Source organism: Rana temporaria, chromosome 5, assembly GCF_905171775.1.
Source record: "Rana temporaria chromosome 5, aRanTem1.1, whole genome shotgun sequence".
NCBI lineage: Eukaryota > Metazoa > Chordata > Amphibia > Anura > Ranidae > Rana > Rana temporaria.
In genome coordinates, this window is record NC_053493.1 from 413,488,242 (window position 1) to 413,505,257 (window position 17,016).

At 53.4% G+C, this 17,016-nt stretch overlaps 1 protein-coding gene across 3 annotated transcripts in view; it reads right to left on the minus strand.

Moving 5' to 3' along the window:
• LOC120941591 (alanine aminotransferase 2-like) overlaps positions 1–17,016 on the minus strand; it is a 50,329-nt gene that overhangs the window by 3,442 nt on the left and 29,871 nt on the right. For all 3 annotated transcript variants that reach the window (XM_040355095.1, XM_040355096.1, XM_040355094.1), the window contains exons 8-11: positions 14,564–14,700; positions 13,612–13,783; positions 11,623–11,778; positions 9,711–9,820 (exon numbers count right to left, since the gene is read on the minus strand). In XM_040355095.1, coding sequence (XP_040211029.1) covers positions 9,711–9,820; positions 11,623–11,778; positions 13,612–13,783; positions 14,564–14,700 — 575 coding nt within the window. The remainder of the gene's footprint in view (positions 1–9,710; positions 9,821–11,622; positions 11,779–13,611; positions 13,784–14,563; positions 14,701–17,016) is intronic.

Consider the following 17,016-nt stretch of genomic DNA (forward strand, 5'->3'; position numbering starts at 1 on the left):
GGGTGACAGAGAGCTAGGTGACAGAGAGCTGGGTGACAGAGAGCTGGGTGACAGGAGACTGGGTGACAGGAGACTGGGTGACAGGAGACTGGGTGACAGAGAGCTGGGTGACAGGAGACTGGGTGACAGAGAGCTGGGTGACAGGAGACTGGGTGACAGAGAGCTGGGTGACAGGAGACTGGGTGACAGAGAGCTGGGTGACAGGAGACTGGGTGACAGAGAGCTGGGTGACAGGAGACTGGGTGACAGAGAGCTGGGTGACAGGAGACTGGGTGACAGAAAGCTGGGTGACAGAGAGTTGGGTGACAGGAGACTGGGTGACAGGAGACTGGGTGACAGAGAGCTGGGTGACAGGAGACTGGGTGACAGAGAGCTGGGTGACAGGAGACTGGGTGACAGAGAGCTGGGTGACAGAGAGCTGGGTGACAGGAGACTGGGTGACAGGAGACTGGGTGACAGGAGACTGGGTGACAGAGAGCTGGGTGACAGAGAGTTGGGTGACAGAGAGTTGGGTGACAGAGAGTTGGGTGACAGAGAGCTGGGTGACAGGAGACTGGGTGACAGAGAGCTGGGTGACAGGGACTGGGTGACAGAGAGCTGGGTGACAGAGAGCTGGGTGACAGAGAGCTGGGTGACAGGGACTGGGTGACAGAGAGCTGGGTGACAGAGCTGGGTGACAGAGAGCTGGGTGACACAGCTGGGTGACAGAGAGCTGGGTGACAGAAAGCTGGGTGACAGAAAGCTGGGTGACAGGGACTGGGTGACAGGGACTAGGTGACAGAGAGCTGGGTGACAGGGACTGGGTGACAGGGACTGGGTGACAGAGAGCTGGGTGACAGAGAGCTGGGTGACAGAGAGCTGGGTGACAGAGACTGGGTGACAGAGAGCTGGGTGACAGAGACTGGGTGACAGGGACTGGGTGACAGAGAGCTGGGTGACAGAGAGCTGGGTGACAGGGACTGGGTGACAAGGACTGGGTGACAGAGAGCTGGGTGACAGGGACTGGGTGACAGAGAGCTGGGTGACAGAGAGCTGGGTGACAGGGACTGGGTGACAGGGACCTGGGTGACAGAGAGCTGGGTGACAGGGACTGGGTGACAGAGAGCTGGGTGACAGGGACTGGGTAGAGAGAGAGCTAGGTGACAGAGAGCTGGGTGACAGGGACTGGGTAGAGAGAGAGCTAGGTGACAGAGAGCTGGGTGACAAGGACTGGGTGACAGAGAGCTGGGTGACAGGGACCTGGGTGACAGGGACTGGGTGACAGAGAGCTGGGTGACAGAGACCTGGGTGACAGAGAGCTGGGTGACAGAGAGCTGGGTGACAAGGACTGGGTGACAGGAGCTGGGTGACAGGGACCTGGGTGACAGAGAGCTGGGTGACAGAGAGCTGGGTGACAGGGACTGGGTGACAGAGAGCTAGGTGACAGAGAGCTGGGTGACAGGGACTGGGTGACAGAGAGCTGGGTGACAGGGACTGGGTGACAGGGACCTGGGTGACAGAGAGCTGGGTGACAGAGAGCTGGGTGACAGGGGCTGGGTAGAGAGAGAGCTAGGTGACAGAGAGCTGGGTGACAGGGACTGGGTAGAGAGAGAGCTAGGTGACAGAGAGCTGGGTGACAGAGAGCTGGGTGACAAGGACTTGGTGACAGAGAGCTGGGTGACAAGGACTGGGTGACAGAGAGCTGGGTGACAAGGACCTGGGTGACAGAGAGCTGGGTGACAGGGACTGGGTGACAGAGAGCTGGGTGACAAGGACTGGGTGACAGAGAGCTGGGTGACAGAGAGCTGGGTACATTACAGAGCTGGGTGACAAGGACTGGGTGACAGGGACTGGGTGACAGAGAGCTGGGTGACAAGGACTGGGTGACAGGGACTGGGTGACAGAGAGCTGGGTGACAGGGACCTGGGTGACAGAGAGCTGGGTGACAGGGACCTGGGTGACAGAGAGCTGGGTGACAGGGACCTGGGTGACAGAGAGCTGGGTGACAGGGACTGGGTGACAGAGAGCTGGGTGACAGGGACCTGGGTGACAGGGACTGGGTGACAGAGAGCTGGGTGACAGGGACCTGGGTGACAGAGAGCTGGGTGACAGGGACCTGGGTGACAGAGAGCTGGGTGACAGGGACCTGGGTGACAGAGAGCTGGGTGACAGAGAGCTGGGTGACAGGGACCTGGGTGACAGAGAGCTGGGTGACAGAGACTGGGTGACAGAGAGCTGGGTGACAGGGACCTGGGTGACAGAGAGCTGGGTGACAAGGACTGGGTGACAGAGAGCTGGGTGACAGGGACTGGGTGACAGAGAGCTGGGTGACAGGGACTGGGTGACAGAGAGCTGGGTGACAGAGACTGGGTGACAGAGAGCTGGGTGACAGGGACCTGGGTGACAGAGAGCTGGGTGAAAGGGACTGGGTGACAGAGAGCTGGGTGACAGAGAGCTGGGTGACAAGGACTGGGTGACAGGGACTGGGTGACTTAGAGCTGGGTGACAGGGACCTGGGTGACAGAGAGCTGGGTGACAGGGACCTGAGTGACAGAGAGCTGTGTGACAGGGACCTGGGTGACAGGGACCTAGGTGACAGAGAGCTGGGTGACAGAGAGCTGGGTGACAGGGACCTGGGTGACAGAGAGCTGGGTGACAGGGACTGGGTGACAGAGAGCTGGGTGACAGAGAGCTGGGTGACAAGGACTGGGTGACAGGGACTGGGTGACTTAGAGCTGGGTGACAGGGACCTGGGTGACAGAGAGCTGGGTGACAGGGACCTGAGTGACAGAGAGCTGTGTGACAGGGACCTGGGTGACAGGGACCTAGGTGACAGAGAGCTGGGTGACAGAGAGCTGGGTGACAGGGACCTGGGTGACAGAGAGCTGGGTGACAGGGACTGGGTGACAGAGAGCTGGGTGACAGAGAGCTGGGTGACAAGGACTGGGTGACAGGGACTGGGTGACTTAGAGCTGGGTGACAGGGACCTGGGTGACAGAGAGCTGGGTGACAGGGACCTGAGTGACAGAGAGCTGTGTGACAGGGACCTGGGTGACAGGGACCTAGGTGACAGAGAGCTGGGTGACAGGGACTGGGTGACAGGGACCTAGGTGACAGAGAGCTGGGTGACAGGGACCTGGGTGACAGAGAGCTGGGTGACAGGGACTGGGTGACAGGGACTGGGTGACAGGGACCTAGGTGACAGAGAGCTGGGTGACAGGGACTGGGTGACAGAGAGCTGGGTGACAGGGACCTGGGTGACAGAGAGCTGGGTGACAGGGACTGGGTGACAGGGACCTAGGTGACAGAGAGCTGGGTGACAGGGACCTGGGTGACAGAGAGCTGGGTGACAGGGACCTAGGTGACAGGGACTGGGTGACAGGGACTGGGTAGAGAGAGAGCTGGGTGACAGGGACCTAGGTGACAGGGACTGGGTGACAGGGACTGGGTAGAGAGAGAGCTGGGTGACAGGGACCTAGGTGACAGGGACTGGGTGACAGGGACTGGGTAGAGAGAGAGCTGGGTGACAGGGACCTAGGTGACAGGGACTGGGTGACAGGGACTGGGTAGAGAGAGAGCTGGGTGACAGGGACCTAGGTGACAGAGAGCTGGGTGACAGGGACTGGGTAGAGAGAGAGCTGGGTGACAGGGACCTAGGTGACAGGGACTGGGTGACAGGGACTGGGTAGAGAGAGAGCTGGGTGACAGGGACCTAGGTGACAGAGAGCTGGGTGACAGGGACTGGGTGACAGAGAGCTAGGTGACAGAGAGCTGGGTGACAGGGACCTGGGTGACAGAGAGCTGGGTGACAGGGACTGGGTGACAGGGACCTAGGTGACAGAGAGCTGGGTGACAGGGACTGGGTGACAGGGACCTAGGTGACAGAGAGCTGGGTGACAGGGACCTGGGTGACAGAGAGCTGGGTGACAGGGACTGGGTGACAGGGACCTAGGTGACAGAGAGCTCGGTGACAGGGACTGGGTGACAGAGAGCTGGGTGACAGGGACTGGGTGACAGAGAGCTGGGTGACAGAGAGCTGGGTGACAGGGACCTGGGTGACAGAGAGCTGGGTGACAGGGACCTGGGTGACAGAGAGCTGGGTGACAGAGAGCTGGGTGACAGAGAGCTGGGTGACAGGGAGCTGGGTGACAGAGAGCTGGGTGACAAGGACTGGGTGACAGGGACTGGGTGACAGAGAGCTGGGTGACAGGGACCTGGGTGACAGAGAGCTGGGTGACAGGGACCTGGGTGACAGAGAGCTGGGTGACAGGGACTGGGTGACAGAGAGCTGGGTGACAGAGAGCTGGGTGACAGAGAGCTGGGTGACAGAGAGCTGGGTGACAGGGACTGGGTGACAGAGAGCTGGGTGACAAGGACTGGGTGACAGAGAGCTGGGTGACAGAGACTGGGAAACAGAGAGCTGGGTGACAGGGACCTGGGTGACAGAGAGCTGGGTGACAGGGACTGGGTGACAGGGACCTAGGTGACAGAGAGCTGGGTGACAGGGACCTGGGTGACAGAGAGCTGGGTGACAGGGACTGGGTGACAGGGAGCTGGGTGACAGGGACTGGGTGACAGAGAGCTGGGTGACAGGGACTGGGTGACAGAGAGCTGGGTGACAGGGACTGGGTGACAGAGAGCTGGGTGACAGGGACTGGGTGACAGAGAGCTGGGTGACAGGGACTGGGTGACAGAGAGCTGGGTGACAGAGAGCTGGGTGACAGGGAGCTGGGTGACAGGGACTGGGTGACAGAGAGCTGGGTGACAGAGAGCTGGGTGACAGAGAGCTGGGTGACAGAGAGCTGGGTGACCAGGACTGGGTGACAGAGAGCTGGGTGACAGGGACTGGGTGACAGAGAGCTGGGTGACAGAGAGCTGGGTGACAAGGACTTGGTGACAGAGAGCTGGGTGACAAGGACTGGGTGACAGAGAGCTGGGTGACAAGGACCTGGGTGACAGAGAGCTGGGTGACAGGGACTGGGTGACAGAGAGCTGGGTGACAAGGACTGGGTGACAGAGAGCTGGGTGACAGAGAGCTGGGTGACAGGGACCTGGGTGACAGAGAGCTGGGTACATTACAGAGCTGGGTGACAAGGACTGGGTGACAGGGACTGGGTGACAGAGAGCTGGGTGACAAGGACTGGGTGACAGGGACTGGGTGACAGAGAGCTGGGTGACAGGGACCTGGGTGACAGAGAGCTGGGTGACAGGGACCTGGGTGACAGAGAGCTGGGTGACAGGGACTGGGTGACAGAGAGCTGGGTGACAGGGACTGGGTGACAGAGAGCTGGGTGACAGGGACCTGGGTGACAGGGACTGGGTGACAGGGACCTAGGTGACAGAGAGCTGTGTGACAGGGACCTGGGTGACAGGGACCTAGGTGACAGAGAGCTGGGTGACAGGGACCTGGGTGACAGGGACTGGGTGACAGGGACCTAGGTGACAGAGAGCTGTGTGACAGGGACCTGGGTGACAGGGACCTAGGTGACAGAGAGCTGGGTGACAGGGACTGGGTGACAGGGACCTAGGTGACAGAGAGCTGGGTGACAGGGACCTGGGTGACAGAGAGCTGGGTGACAGGGACTGGGTGACAGGGACTGGGTGACAGGGACCTAGGTGACAGAGAGCTGGGTGACAGGGACTGGGTGACAGAGAGCTGGGTGACAGGGACCTGGGTGACAGAGAGCTGGGTGACAGGGACCTAGGTGACAGAGAGCTGGGTGACAGGGACCTGGGTGACAGAGAGCTGGGTGACAGGGACCTAGGTGACAGGGACTGGGTGACAGGGACTGGGTAGAGAGAGAGCTGGGTGACAGGGACCTAGGTGACAGGGACTGGGTGACAGGGACTGGGTAGAGAGAGAGCTGGGTGACAGGGACCTAGGTGACAGGGACTGGGTGACAGGGACTGGGTAGAGAGAGAGCTGGGTGACAGGGACCTAGGTGACAGAGAGCTGGGTGACAGGGACTGGGCAGAGAGAGAGAGACAATACAGTCCAGATTACAATTTGCAGGGGCAGAAAAGGTGACAGAGAAAGGGGGGTGCACCATGCAACCCCCTCTCTCTGTGTCACCTTTGCTGCCCCTGCAAATTGCAATCTGGACTGTATAATCTCTCTCACAATTGCATAGTCAAACCCCCCCCACCTACCTTTTCTTCCTTCTGCTCCAAGGGTGGCCGGCGCCATACACTTCTTCTCCTCTGCGGCTCTGCCTTCACACGTGGCTCTGCAGGAGAAACATAGTGGGCGGTGCTGGCGCCGCACGGGACGATGGGACGTTCGGTTCTCCTGCTCGGCTCCTCCCCTCCCTCAAACACATGATCGCTCCAGTCCAGTGTGCACACTTCACACAGCGCGGGAAGGAAAGTGCAGCGGCGAGCATGGCGGCCGCAACCCGCCGGCGACCGGCCCGCCGCTGCTCTTTATTAACATAATGTAATAGACATGACACTGGACTGGAGTGAAGGCAGCATAGGGCAGGCATGCGTATAATTGGAAAGTGCGGCCGCGATGGCCGCCGCGGCCCACAGCCACAGGCACAGCTGGTTAATTTGACTGTCAGCAGGCGGCCTACCGGGAATTTTCCCGCTATCCCGGTAGGCCAGTCCGGCCCTGGTTAGAGCTTTGAAGATGGGTCGAGGCTGGGTCTTCCAACATGACAATGACCCGAAGCACACAGCCAGGATAACCAAGGAGTGGCTCTGTAAGAAGCATATCAAGGTTCTGGCGTGGCCTAGCCAGTCTCCAGACCTAAACCCAATAGAGAATCTTTGGAGGGAGCTCAAACTCCGTGTTTCTCAGCGACAGCCCAGAAACATGACTGATCTAGAGAAGATCTGTGTGGAGGAGTGGGCCAAAATCCCTCCTCCAGTGTGTGCAAACCTGGTGAAAAACTACAAGAAACGTTTGACCTCTGTAATTGCAAACAAAGGCTACTGTACCAAATATTAACATTGATTTTCTCAGGTGTTCAAATACTTATTTGCAGCTGTATCATACAAATAACGAGTTAAAAAAATCATACATTGTGATTTCTGGAATTTTTTTTTTGATTATGTCTCTCACAGTGGACATGCACCTACAATAACAGTTTCAGACCCCTCCATGATTTCCAAGTGGGAGAACTTGCAAAATAGCAGGGTGTTCAAATACTTATTTTCATCACTGTATAGAACACCCCCCACTCTGAACATATCTGGCCCCAGGAAGGAGGTTGGAGCCTTTGTCCCATATAGAACACCCCCACCCCGGGGCCATTTTACCCCAGGAATGAAGGGGAAACCTTTGTTACATTTAGAACAACTCCCATCCCCAGCCTACATTACCCCAGGAGGGAGGGGGCCCCTGTCACATACAGAACACCCCTTTCCCATTCCTATAGTACCCCAGAAGTGAGGGGGGGCCTCTGTCACATACAGAACACCCACATCCCAAGCCTATAGGACCCATGGAAGAAGGGGGAAGCCTTTGTCACATATAGAACACCCCATCCCCAGCCTATATTACCCCACAAATGACGGGGGGCTTTGTCACATATAGAACACCCCCATCCACAGCCTATATTACCAGACAAATGAGGGGGGAGCCTTGGTCACATACAGAACACCCCCATCCCCAGCCTATATTACCCCACAAATGAGGGGGGGGGTTTTGTCACATATAGAACACCCCCATCCCCAACCTATATTGTCCCCCAACAAATGAGGGGGAGGCCTTTGTCACATACAGAACACCCCCATTCCCAGCCTATATTACCCCACAAATGAGGGGGGGGGAGCCTTTGTCACATATAGAACACCCCCACTCCCAGCCTATATTACCCCACAAATGAGGGGGGGGGCTTTGTCACATACAGAACACCCCCATCCCCAGCCTATATTACCCCACAAATGAGGGGGGGGCTTTGTCACATACAGAACACCCCCATCCCCAGCCTATATTACCCCACAAATGAGGGGGGGGCTTTGTCACATACAGAACACCCCCATCCCCAGCCTGTATTACCCCACAAATGACGGGGGGCTTTGTCACATAAAGAACACCCCCATCCCCAGCCTATATTACCCGACAAATGAGGGGGAGCCTTGATTACATACAGAACATCTCCATCCCCAGCCTATATTACCCCACAAATGAGGGGGGAGCCTTTGTCACATAAAGAATACCCCCATCCCCAACCTATATTATCCCCCAACAAATGAGGGGGAGCCTTTGTCACATAAAGAACACCCCCATCCCCAACCTATATTATTCCCCAACAAATGAGGGGGAGCCTTTGTCACATACAGAACACCCCCATCCTTAGCCTATATTACCCGACAAATGAGGGGGAGCCTTTGTCACATACAGAACACCCCCATCCCCAGCCTATAGTACCCATGGAAGAAGGGGGAAGCCTTTGTCACATACAGAACACCCACATCCCAAGCCTGTATTACCCCACAAATGACGGGGGGCTTTGTCACATATTGAACACCCCCATCCCCAGCCTATATTACCCCACAAATGAGGGGTGGGGGCTTTGTCACATAAAGAACACCCCCATCCCCAACCTATATTATCCCACAACAAATGAGGGGGAGCCTTTGTCACATACAGAACACCCCCATCCCCAACCTATATTACCCCTGGACGGAGGAGGGAGCCTTTGTCACATACAGAACACCCCCATCCCCAGCCTATAGTACCCATGGAAGAAGGGGGAAGCCTTTGTCACATACAGAACACCCCCATCCCCAGCCTATATTACCCCACAAATGACGGGGGGCTTTGTCACATAAAGAACATCCCCATCCTATATTACCCCACAAATGAGGGGTGGGGGCTTTGTCACATAAAGAACACCCCAATCCCCAACCTATATTGTCCCCCAACAAATGAGGGGGAGCCTTTGTCACATACAGAACACCCTTATCCCCAGCCTATATTACCCCACAAATGAGGGGGGAGGCTTTTGTCACATACAGAACACCCCCATCCCAGCCTATATTACCCCACAAATGAGGGGTGGGGGCTTTGTCACATAAAGAACACCCCCATCCCCAACCTATATTATCCCCCAACAAATAAGGGGGAGCCTTTGTCACATACAGAACACCCCCATCCCCAGCCTGTATTACCCCACAAATGACGGGGGGCTTATCACATATTGAACACTGCCATCCCCAGCCTATATTACCCCTCAAATGAGGGGTGGGGGCTTTGTCACATAAAGAACACCCCCATCCCCAACCTATATTGTGCCCCAACAAATGAGGGGGAGCCTTTGTCAGATACAGAACACGCCCATCCCCAATCTATATTACCCAAGGAAGGAGCAGGGAGCCTTTGTAGCACAGTCCTGGAATGGACTCTGTTACACAATGACACCTCCCATCACCAGTCTCTATTGCCCTGGGAGGGTGAAATCTTACATATAGAACACACAGTAATACTCTGTCATAAATGGAACACAGTGATGCCCCCATCACCAGCCTAATTTACCCTGGAAGGAAGGGAAGGGGGGGGGGGTTGTCACATACAGTATACAATACAATTTGGCCCCCTATCATCCTGACCCAATGTCGGGTACCCTGATAGCATCCGTTCCCGGATGTTGTACACTGTACTATAGACATAATATTGGACTGTCACAAGACCTGAACAAAAGAACACATAGGCGGACTGTCATCCAACATCTGGGGACACCTCCACTAATATATATATATATTTCTAGGAAGTAAACACTCACCTAAAGTGGGAAGTCCCTTTCTCTTGGCCAAAGCTGGTCCCGTCCACCAAGATGCCGGTCTCCTCCAGGAGAAGGTGGCAGAAGAATACATCGGGCGCCTGTCCCTGTTCCTGAGAATGAACACAGCCGTTACTCGTACCTCCCTGACCGTGCGATGGACCCGCCAGGTCATTCAGAGAGCCCAAATTTTCAGGTGGAAAAAGGCGGCTAGCCAAATACATTTTATTTTTATTTTTTCAATGGTTTCATGAATTAAAGAAGTAGCAAAACAGTAAAGTTAGCCCAATTTTTTTGTAAAATATGAAAGATTATGTTACACCGAGTAAATAGATACCTGTTACGCTTTAATATTGCGTACACTCATGGAATGGCGCCAAACTTCGTTCTCCATAGACAACGCTTTTAATTTTTTTACAGGTTACCAGTTTAGATTTACAGAGGAGATCTAGTGCGAGAATTGTTGTTGGCACTCTAACTCACGCCGCGATACCTCACATATGTGGTTTAAACGGTGTTTACATATGTGGGCGGGACTTACGCATGCGTTCGCTTCTGCGCGCGAGCTACCGGGGACAGGGGCGTTTTAATTTTTTTATTATCTTTTTAAATTTTTTTTTACTTTTTTTTTTATCACTTTTATTCCTATTACAAGGAATGTAAACATCCCTTGTAATAGGAAATGTGTGTGACAGGTCCTCTTTATGGAGAGATGCGGGGTCAATAAGACCCCGCATCTCTCCTCCAGGCTGGAAATCATGAGATCGTGAAAAAAAATTTCACCGATCTCATGCTTGGTATTGCTTACTAGCCGCAATCGCGGCTTTGTTTACTTACGGGTACCCGGGCGTGACGTCATCACATCGCGCCCAGGCCTCCGACGGTCATAGAGATGACTGGTGACCATCTGGTGAGTGCTCTCCTTCTTCTCCTCTCCTTGTCCGTGTCCAGAGGCAGCTCTCTCCGCCGGCCACCGCCGCCGCCACTGTGTTTCCTGCTAAAGCCCATCCCCCCTCCCTTCTTCTGTCAGAGGTGGAGAGTGAAGCAGCGGCTGTCTCTGTGTGGAGAGAGACCAGCCATGCAGTGACATCGCTGGGGGGCGGTCCGTGCCTAACGTGTTCTCTTTGTCCGTGTTAGGGGAGCATCTCTGTGTTTCAGTCGTTGCCATAGAAACATTTGTAAAGGGGAGGAGTTGGTAAGACGACCACGCCCATATGGGGGCGCCAGAAACATTTCTGCACCCAGGCGTCTGTGACCCTAGGATCGGCCCTGCCCAGGACGTCATATGATGTCCACCCAGGATGGGAGATTCCATCTGTGGGCGTCAAATGACTATGGGCTAGTATTAAAGTGGTTAAAGGGGTTGTAAACCGAAAAAACATCTGATGATTACTGGTCCCCCACCCCCCCCCCCCCGGTTTACTTACCTGAGCCCTCGAAAGTCCCGCTTGGAGAACGCTCTGGCTACTCGGCTCTACTCGGCCCAGGGCTTCGCAGCCATTGGCTCCCATTGCTGTCAATCAAATCCAATGATGCAGGCGCCAGGGGTGCGCTGCCGAGTCCGGCATCCGTGTCTATGGACGCAAATGCAGGACTCGGGAGGGCGACCGCAAGATAACCCACCTGGGAAATCGCTTCCCAGAGGGGGTTATCTGAGGCGGGGAGGAGCCGAGACAGCCGCCGAGGGACCCTAGAAGACGAGGATCGGGGCCACTCTGTGCAAAACGAGCTGCACAGTGGAGGTTAGTGTGACATGTTTGTTTAAAAAAAAAAAAGATCGAACCTTTAATACCCCTTTACTGGGTAATGACAGGTTCCCCTGCTGGGACTAAAATTTGCCCTGGGGTGATATTTTTTGGGGGGGGTTGTTGGCTAAGTAGCACACTGTATGTGTATCTGTATGACTGTCAGGTACCTGTGCCAGGCTGATGGCTCTCTCCGGGATCTGGATACAGGGAAACGCGTAGAGGGCCCCCTGTATGGGGCTGCAGCGGATTCCTGGGTCCCGGTTTAGCATTTCCTCTGCCAGTCGGGCCTTTTCCAGCTGAGAGCTTAGCCGATTCTGTGCCTCCTGCAGAATAAGATAGAGGAGGGAGGTAAGTAGTCTCATATGTAGCTCCTCCCCCCCACTCACCTTCAGATCACATGACTTTTACCCGTTTCCCATTACTTTCACGCCCCCATTTATAAATACTGATGAAATAGTCACATTTTGTTTTGATACATTTTATCCTATTGGCCATGAACAACGACATCACCTGGAGCCCGTTCTCCACCTCTCCCCTATAGAATATAATGGATTACACCTAATTTAGGGTGGTGTCCATTCTCACCGATGGGAGACGGTCAGACGACCAATTTTCTGGATTCTGTTTCCCAAAATGAACAATTGCCGGAAGCAGCTCAACAAGATGGTCAGAATGGGTGGAAACTATTTTTGACATAAAAACAGAGGGCCAGATTCACAAAGCAGATACGACGGCGTATCTCCTGATATACCGTCGTATCTGTTGTTCTATCTATGCGACTGATTCATAGAACCAGTTACGCATAGATAGCCATAAGATCCGACAGGTGTAATTGTTTTACACTGTCGGATCTTAGGATGCAATACCGCGGCCGCCGCTGGGGGGAGTTTGCGTCGTAAACCAGCGTCGGGTATGCAAATTAGGAGTTACGGCGATCCACGACGGTTTTTCGCTTTCGCTACGTCGCCACTAGTCTAGTTTCCCGTCGCAAAGTTACACTTTTTTTTTGGTGCCTAAACTTTAGTCAGCAAGTGTATTGCTGTCTAAAGTATGGCCGTCGTTCCTGCGTCGAAATTTAAAAATCAACGTCGTTTGCGTAAGCCGTCCGGGAATAAGGAATTACGCTACGTGCGTCGCCGTTCGAAAAAATGACGTCACGGCGCGCAAAGCACGGCGGGAGTTCGGAAATGGAGCATGCGCGGTAGGTCCGGCGCGGGAGCGCGTCTAATTTAAATGGCACACGCCCATTTAAATTGGCCCGCCTTACGCCGGAGGCCGCCGGCGTAGGTTTTCATCGCAAGTGCTTGAGGGGGGTGAAAACTTGCGGCGGTGTAACGTATCCACGATACGTTACGCCGCCGCAATTATTCGTGAATCTGGCCCAGAAATCCCGATCACAGCCCTCGTAAGTCACATGACAGGAAAACAAAACTTGTCCCATTATAGAAGTTTGTTCCATTAGTGCTGCCTTTCAGCTACAGTAAATGCACATTTGCAGACTTGACAATTCTGAAGGGCGGGGGCGGATAGCAAAGGCAAGCACCGCCCATTAGGGGCCTTCTGCCTTGGCACAGTAGTGTGATCAAGGTCTCCTCTATTCCCTATATTGAGGCTGTAAGCCACCGAATATCCTATATATTAAATACAGTATTCTATATATCAGAGGTCTCCAAACTTTTTAAAGAAAGGGCCAGTTTACTGTCGGTCAGACCTTAGGGGGGTGGACTAGGGCCAGTGGGAGTAAACGATGCCCAATCTTTGGCATTAGGGGGAGAAATAGTTGGTGTCAGTGGGAAGAATAGTGCCCCATTGTTGGTGTCAGTGGAAGGAATAGTGCCCCATTGTTGGCGTCAGTGGAAGGAATAGTGCTCCATTGTTGGTTTCAGTGGAAGCAATAGTGCTCCATTGTTGGTGTAGGTGGAATAGTGCCCCATTGTAGGTGTCAGAGGCAGGAAATATACCCTATCGTAGGTGTCAGTGGCAGAAATTATGTCCTATTGTTGGTGTCAGTGGCAGAAATGATGTCCTATTGCTGTTGTCAGTGGCAGGGATAATGCCTCAAGGGACAAATAAAGGCAAGCATCCGGCCCCAGGGCTGCAGTTTGGAGACCACTTCTAAATATCACCCCCCCAGGCATTACATGTTCTACACTCACCGCTTGGAAAGTCTCATACGAGGGGTCTCCAGGCTGTGGGGGGTCCACCAGAACCTCCAGGGCCAGCACAGCAATGATGGAGGGAATGTCAAAAGATTTCAGGATATCGAAGTGCCTAAACACGGCTTGCTCCACGTTAACAAACTCAATGTAGCCAGACCGGAGGCCGCACCTCGGGGGAGGGAAGAATAAGCATTTATCTCAGATGTATTTATTTCAACACCGTGTAAACATCTAATAACAACTGTTAATGTATGTTAATAATTTTGATGATATAATAAAACAATGAAATAAGACTCAATTCACAATTTTACAATCAATTTAAAATTATATGTGTGTGTTTTCTTTGGTGCACACAGTGTAGGGAGACACAGCTCTAACCCCTGCATGCAAGGGTGGCTCCATAGGAAGCTGCAAGAGAAAGGAGCAACCCTGAAACAGGAGACCTGGGGAAGCAGCTAACATGTTGACCACGCTATATAATATCCATGCTTCGTGCTGATCGTGCTATTAGCTGAGTATTGAAATCATACTTTGGAAGCTTCTTGGGTACAAAAAACGGCTTTACTTTAATGGAGAAATATATTACATGTCGTTTATCATAGAACAGGAACAAGGAGTATACAAGTACATATTTGGATACAGACGGTACATCCTGTTATTACTTTGTACCATAGAATACACACTATCATACTGCAGTGCCACCTTCTGGATAGATCGGTACCGCTCAGACAGCCCGCGGCCGCGAGATTCTTCAACACCTTCTCGATTTTCATGGGGGGGGGGGTCAATTGGCCCCCCTTTCCCTATGGAGCGGAGGCCCATGACCCCTAGACGGCAGAGGAGCCATGAGGTAACATGCCACCCAAAACAAACCAGCAGCTCCTTCTGGGGTAGTCCTACACAAGCTTTTTTTTTTTTAAATCCTGACTCGTAGATATGTGACACTTACTCTCCGCTGATCCCCTTGGAGATGGAGTAGATGGACACCAGCTGAACCCGATCGGAATACTCCGGCCCCATTTCAAACAGAACTTTCTTTAGGGAATGAAAAACAGATCCTGGGGCGAAGACGTTCTCCTGATATACCTGGGGGAGAGGAGAGAGTGGGCTGAGAAAACGCAGGAGAGAGAGAACAATACAATCCTCCAACCTGACATCATACACTCCCACTGAACATAGCAAAGAGAACCAGTCACAGGGTCAGATTAATGGTGTATATGGTGCCAGGAACACAAAAAATGGATAGGAACGATCAAAGATCTGCAGATCTCCTGAGGGCAACGCAATGCTCTACACACTACAATGAAGACTAATGTCTGGGTTTGTCTCATGAATCTTGGTCAAAATTAAAAGTTTGTAAACTTTGCTGTAAACCCCATCAAAGTCTATGGGGGGGGGGGGGGTTGTTTTATCGAGGACACTTCCTTTTTTATTGAGCGGTGCTAAACCTAGTTTGACCAGCGGCGGTAGTAGCTGAGGCAGGTTCTAAAATCTATAGGAAAATTTCTTTTTTTTTATCCCCAATTTCTGGTGGTAAAACGGCAAAGGTTTTGGCCAAAAGTTTGCAAATTCAGGGGATTCACCTGGAACCTTGTCAGCATCTCACACAAACCAAATTCCTAGTGAGGGCAAAACTTCTTACATTACACAGAATAGTCCTGGAAGGTTCCAGGAGATTCTCTGGGACTTTGTCAGGAGCCCTGGAGAGTTCCAGAAGAGTTCTGAGGGATTCCAGTAGGGTTCTATGGATTCTTGGAGATCCCTGAGCCGGGGTTCCAGGAGAGTCTTGGGGATTCCCAGGGGAGTTTTGGGGGTTCCAGGAGAGTACTGGAAGGTTCCAGAAGACTCCCTGGGGATACTGGGAGAGTCCTGGAGAGTTATAGAAGAGTTCTGAGGGATTCTAGTAAAGTCCTAGGGATCCTTGGAGATTCCTGGGGGGTTCCAGGAGAGTCTCAGTGATTCCCAGGATAGTCTTGGGGGGGGGGGGGTCCAGGAGAGTCCTGACTCCTGGAAGGTTCCATGAGATTCTCTGGGACTTTGGCAGGAGTCCTGGAGAGTTCCAGAAGAGTTCTGAGAGATTCCAGTAGTGTCCTAGATATTCTTGGAGATTCCTTGGGGGTTTCAGGAGAGTCTTGGGGATTCCCTGGAGGGTCTTGGGGGGTTCTAGGAGAGTCCTGGAAGGTTTCAGGAGATTCTCTGGGACTTTGGCAGGAGTCCTGGAGAGTTCCAGAAGAGTTCTGAGGGATTCCAGTAGGGCCCTAGGGATTCTTGGAGATTCCTGGGGGGTTCCAGTAGAGTCTCAGGGATTTCCAGGATAGTCTTGGGGGGTTCCAGGAGAGTCCTGGAGGGTTCCATGAGATATTCTGGGAGAGTCTTTGAGAGTTTCAGAAGAGTTCTGAGGGATTCCAGTAGAGTCCTACGGATTCTTGGAGATTCCTGGGGGGTTCCAGGAGAGTCTTGGGGATTCCCTGGAGGGTCTTGGGGGGCTCCAGGATAGCCCTGGAGGGTTCCAGAAGACTCCCTGGAGAGTCTGGGAGAGTTCTAGAAGAGTTCTGAGGGATTCCAGTGGAGTCCTAGGGATTCTTGGAGATTCCTGGGGGGCTCCAGGAGAGTCTTGGGGGGTTTCAGGAGAGTCCTGGAGGGTTCCAGAAGATTTTCTGGGAGAGTCCTGGAGAGTTTCAGAAGAGTTTTAAGGGATTCCAGTAGAGTCCGATGGATTCTTGGAGATTCATGGGAGTTCCTGGAGAGTCTTGGGGATTCCCAGTAGAGTCTTGGGGGGTTCCAGGACACTCATGGGTATTCCCTGGAGAGCCCTGGAAAATTCTGCGAGAGTCTACAGGTTCCAGGAGAGTTGTTGAGAATTCAGAGAAAGTTCCCAAGGAAGTTCTGGAGGTTCCAGGGGTTTCAAAAGAGTTTTAAGAAATTCCAGAATAGTCTAAAGTTCTCCAGGAGAGCCCTGGAGGGTTCTAGAAGTGTCCCGGTGGTATCAAAAGTGTTCTGAGGAACTCCAGGGAAGTCCTGTGGTCTCCAGGAGAGACCCTGAGATTCTGGGAAAGTCCAGTAAAGTTCTGACTGATTCTGGAGAGTCCCAGGGGATTCTAGGAGAGTCATGGGGGGGGGGGGTTCCAAGAGAAAAATGTGGATTACAGGGAAGTTCTGAGGGTTTCAAGAGTGTCACCGGGGATTCTAGAAGAGTCATGGGACTTGCATGAGAGTATTGAGGGAAGGGGGAGTTCAACACAAGCTGTCTCTTCTAGCAGATACTTGAAGTGGTTGGTTTCTGATGGAGTGAGGGAAAGGTTAGATGCTCTGCCAGGTTTATTTTATGTCTCTCTCTCCCTTCTTGTTTCATCATTGCTTCTCCATGTGTCAGAAACGAATGTCTCGTACACACAGCCGGAC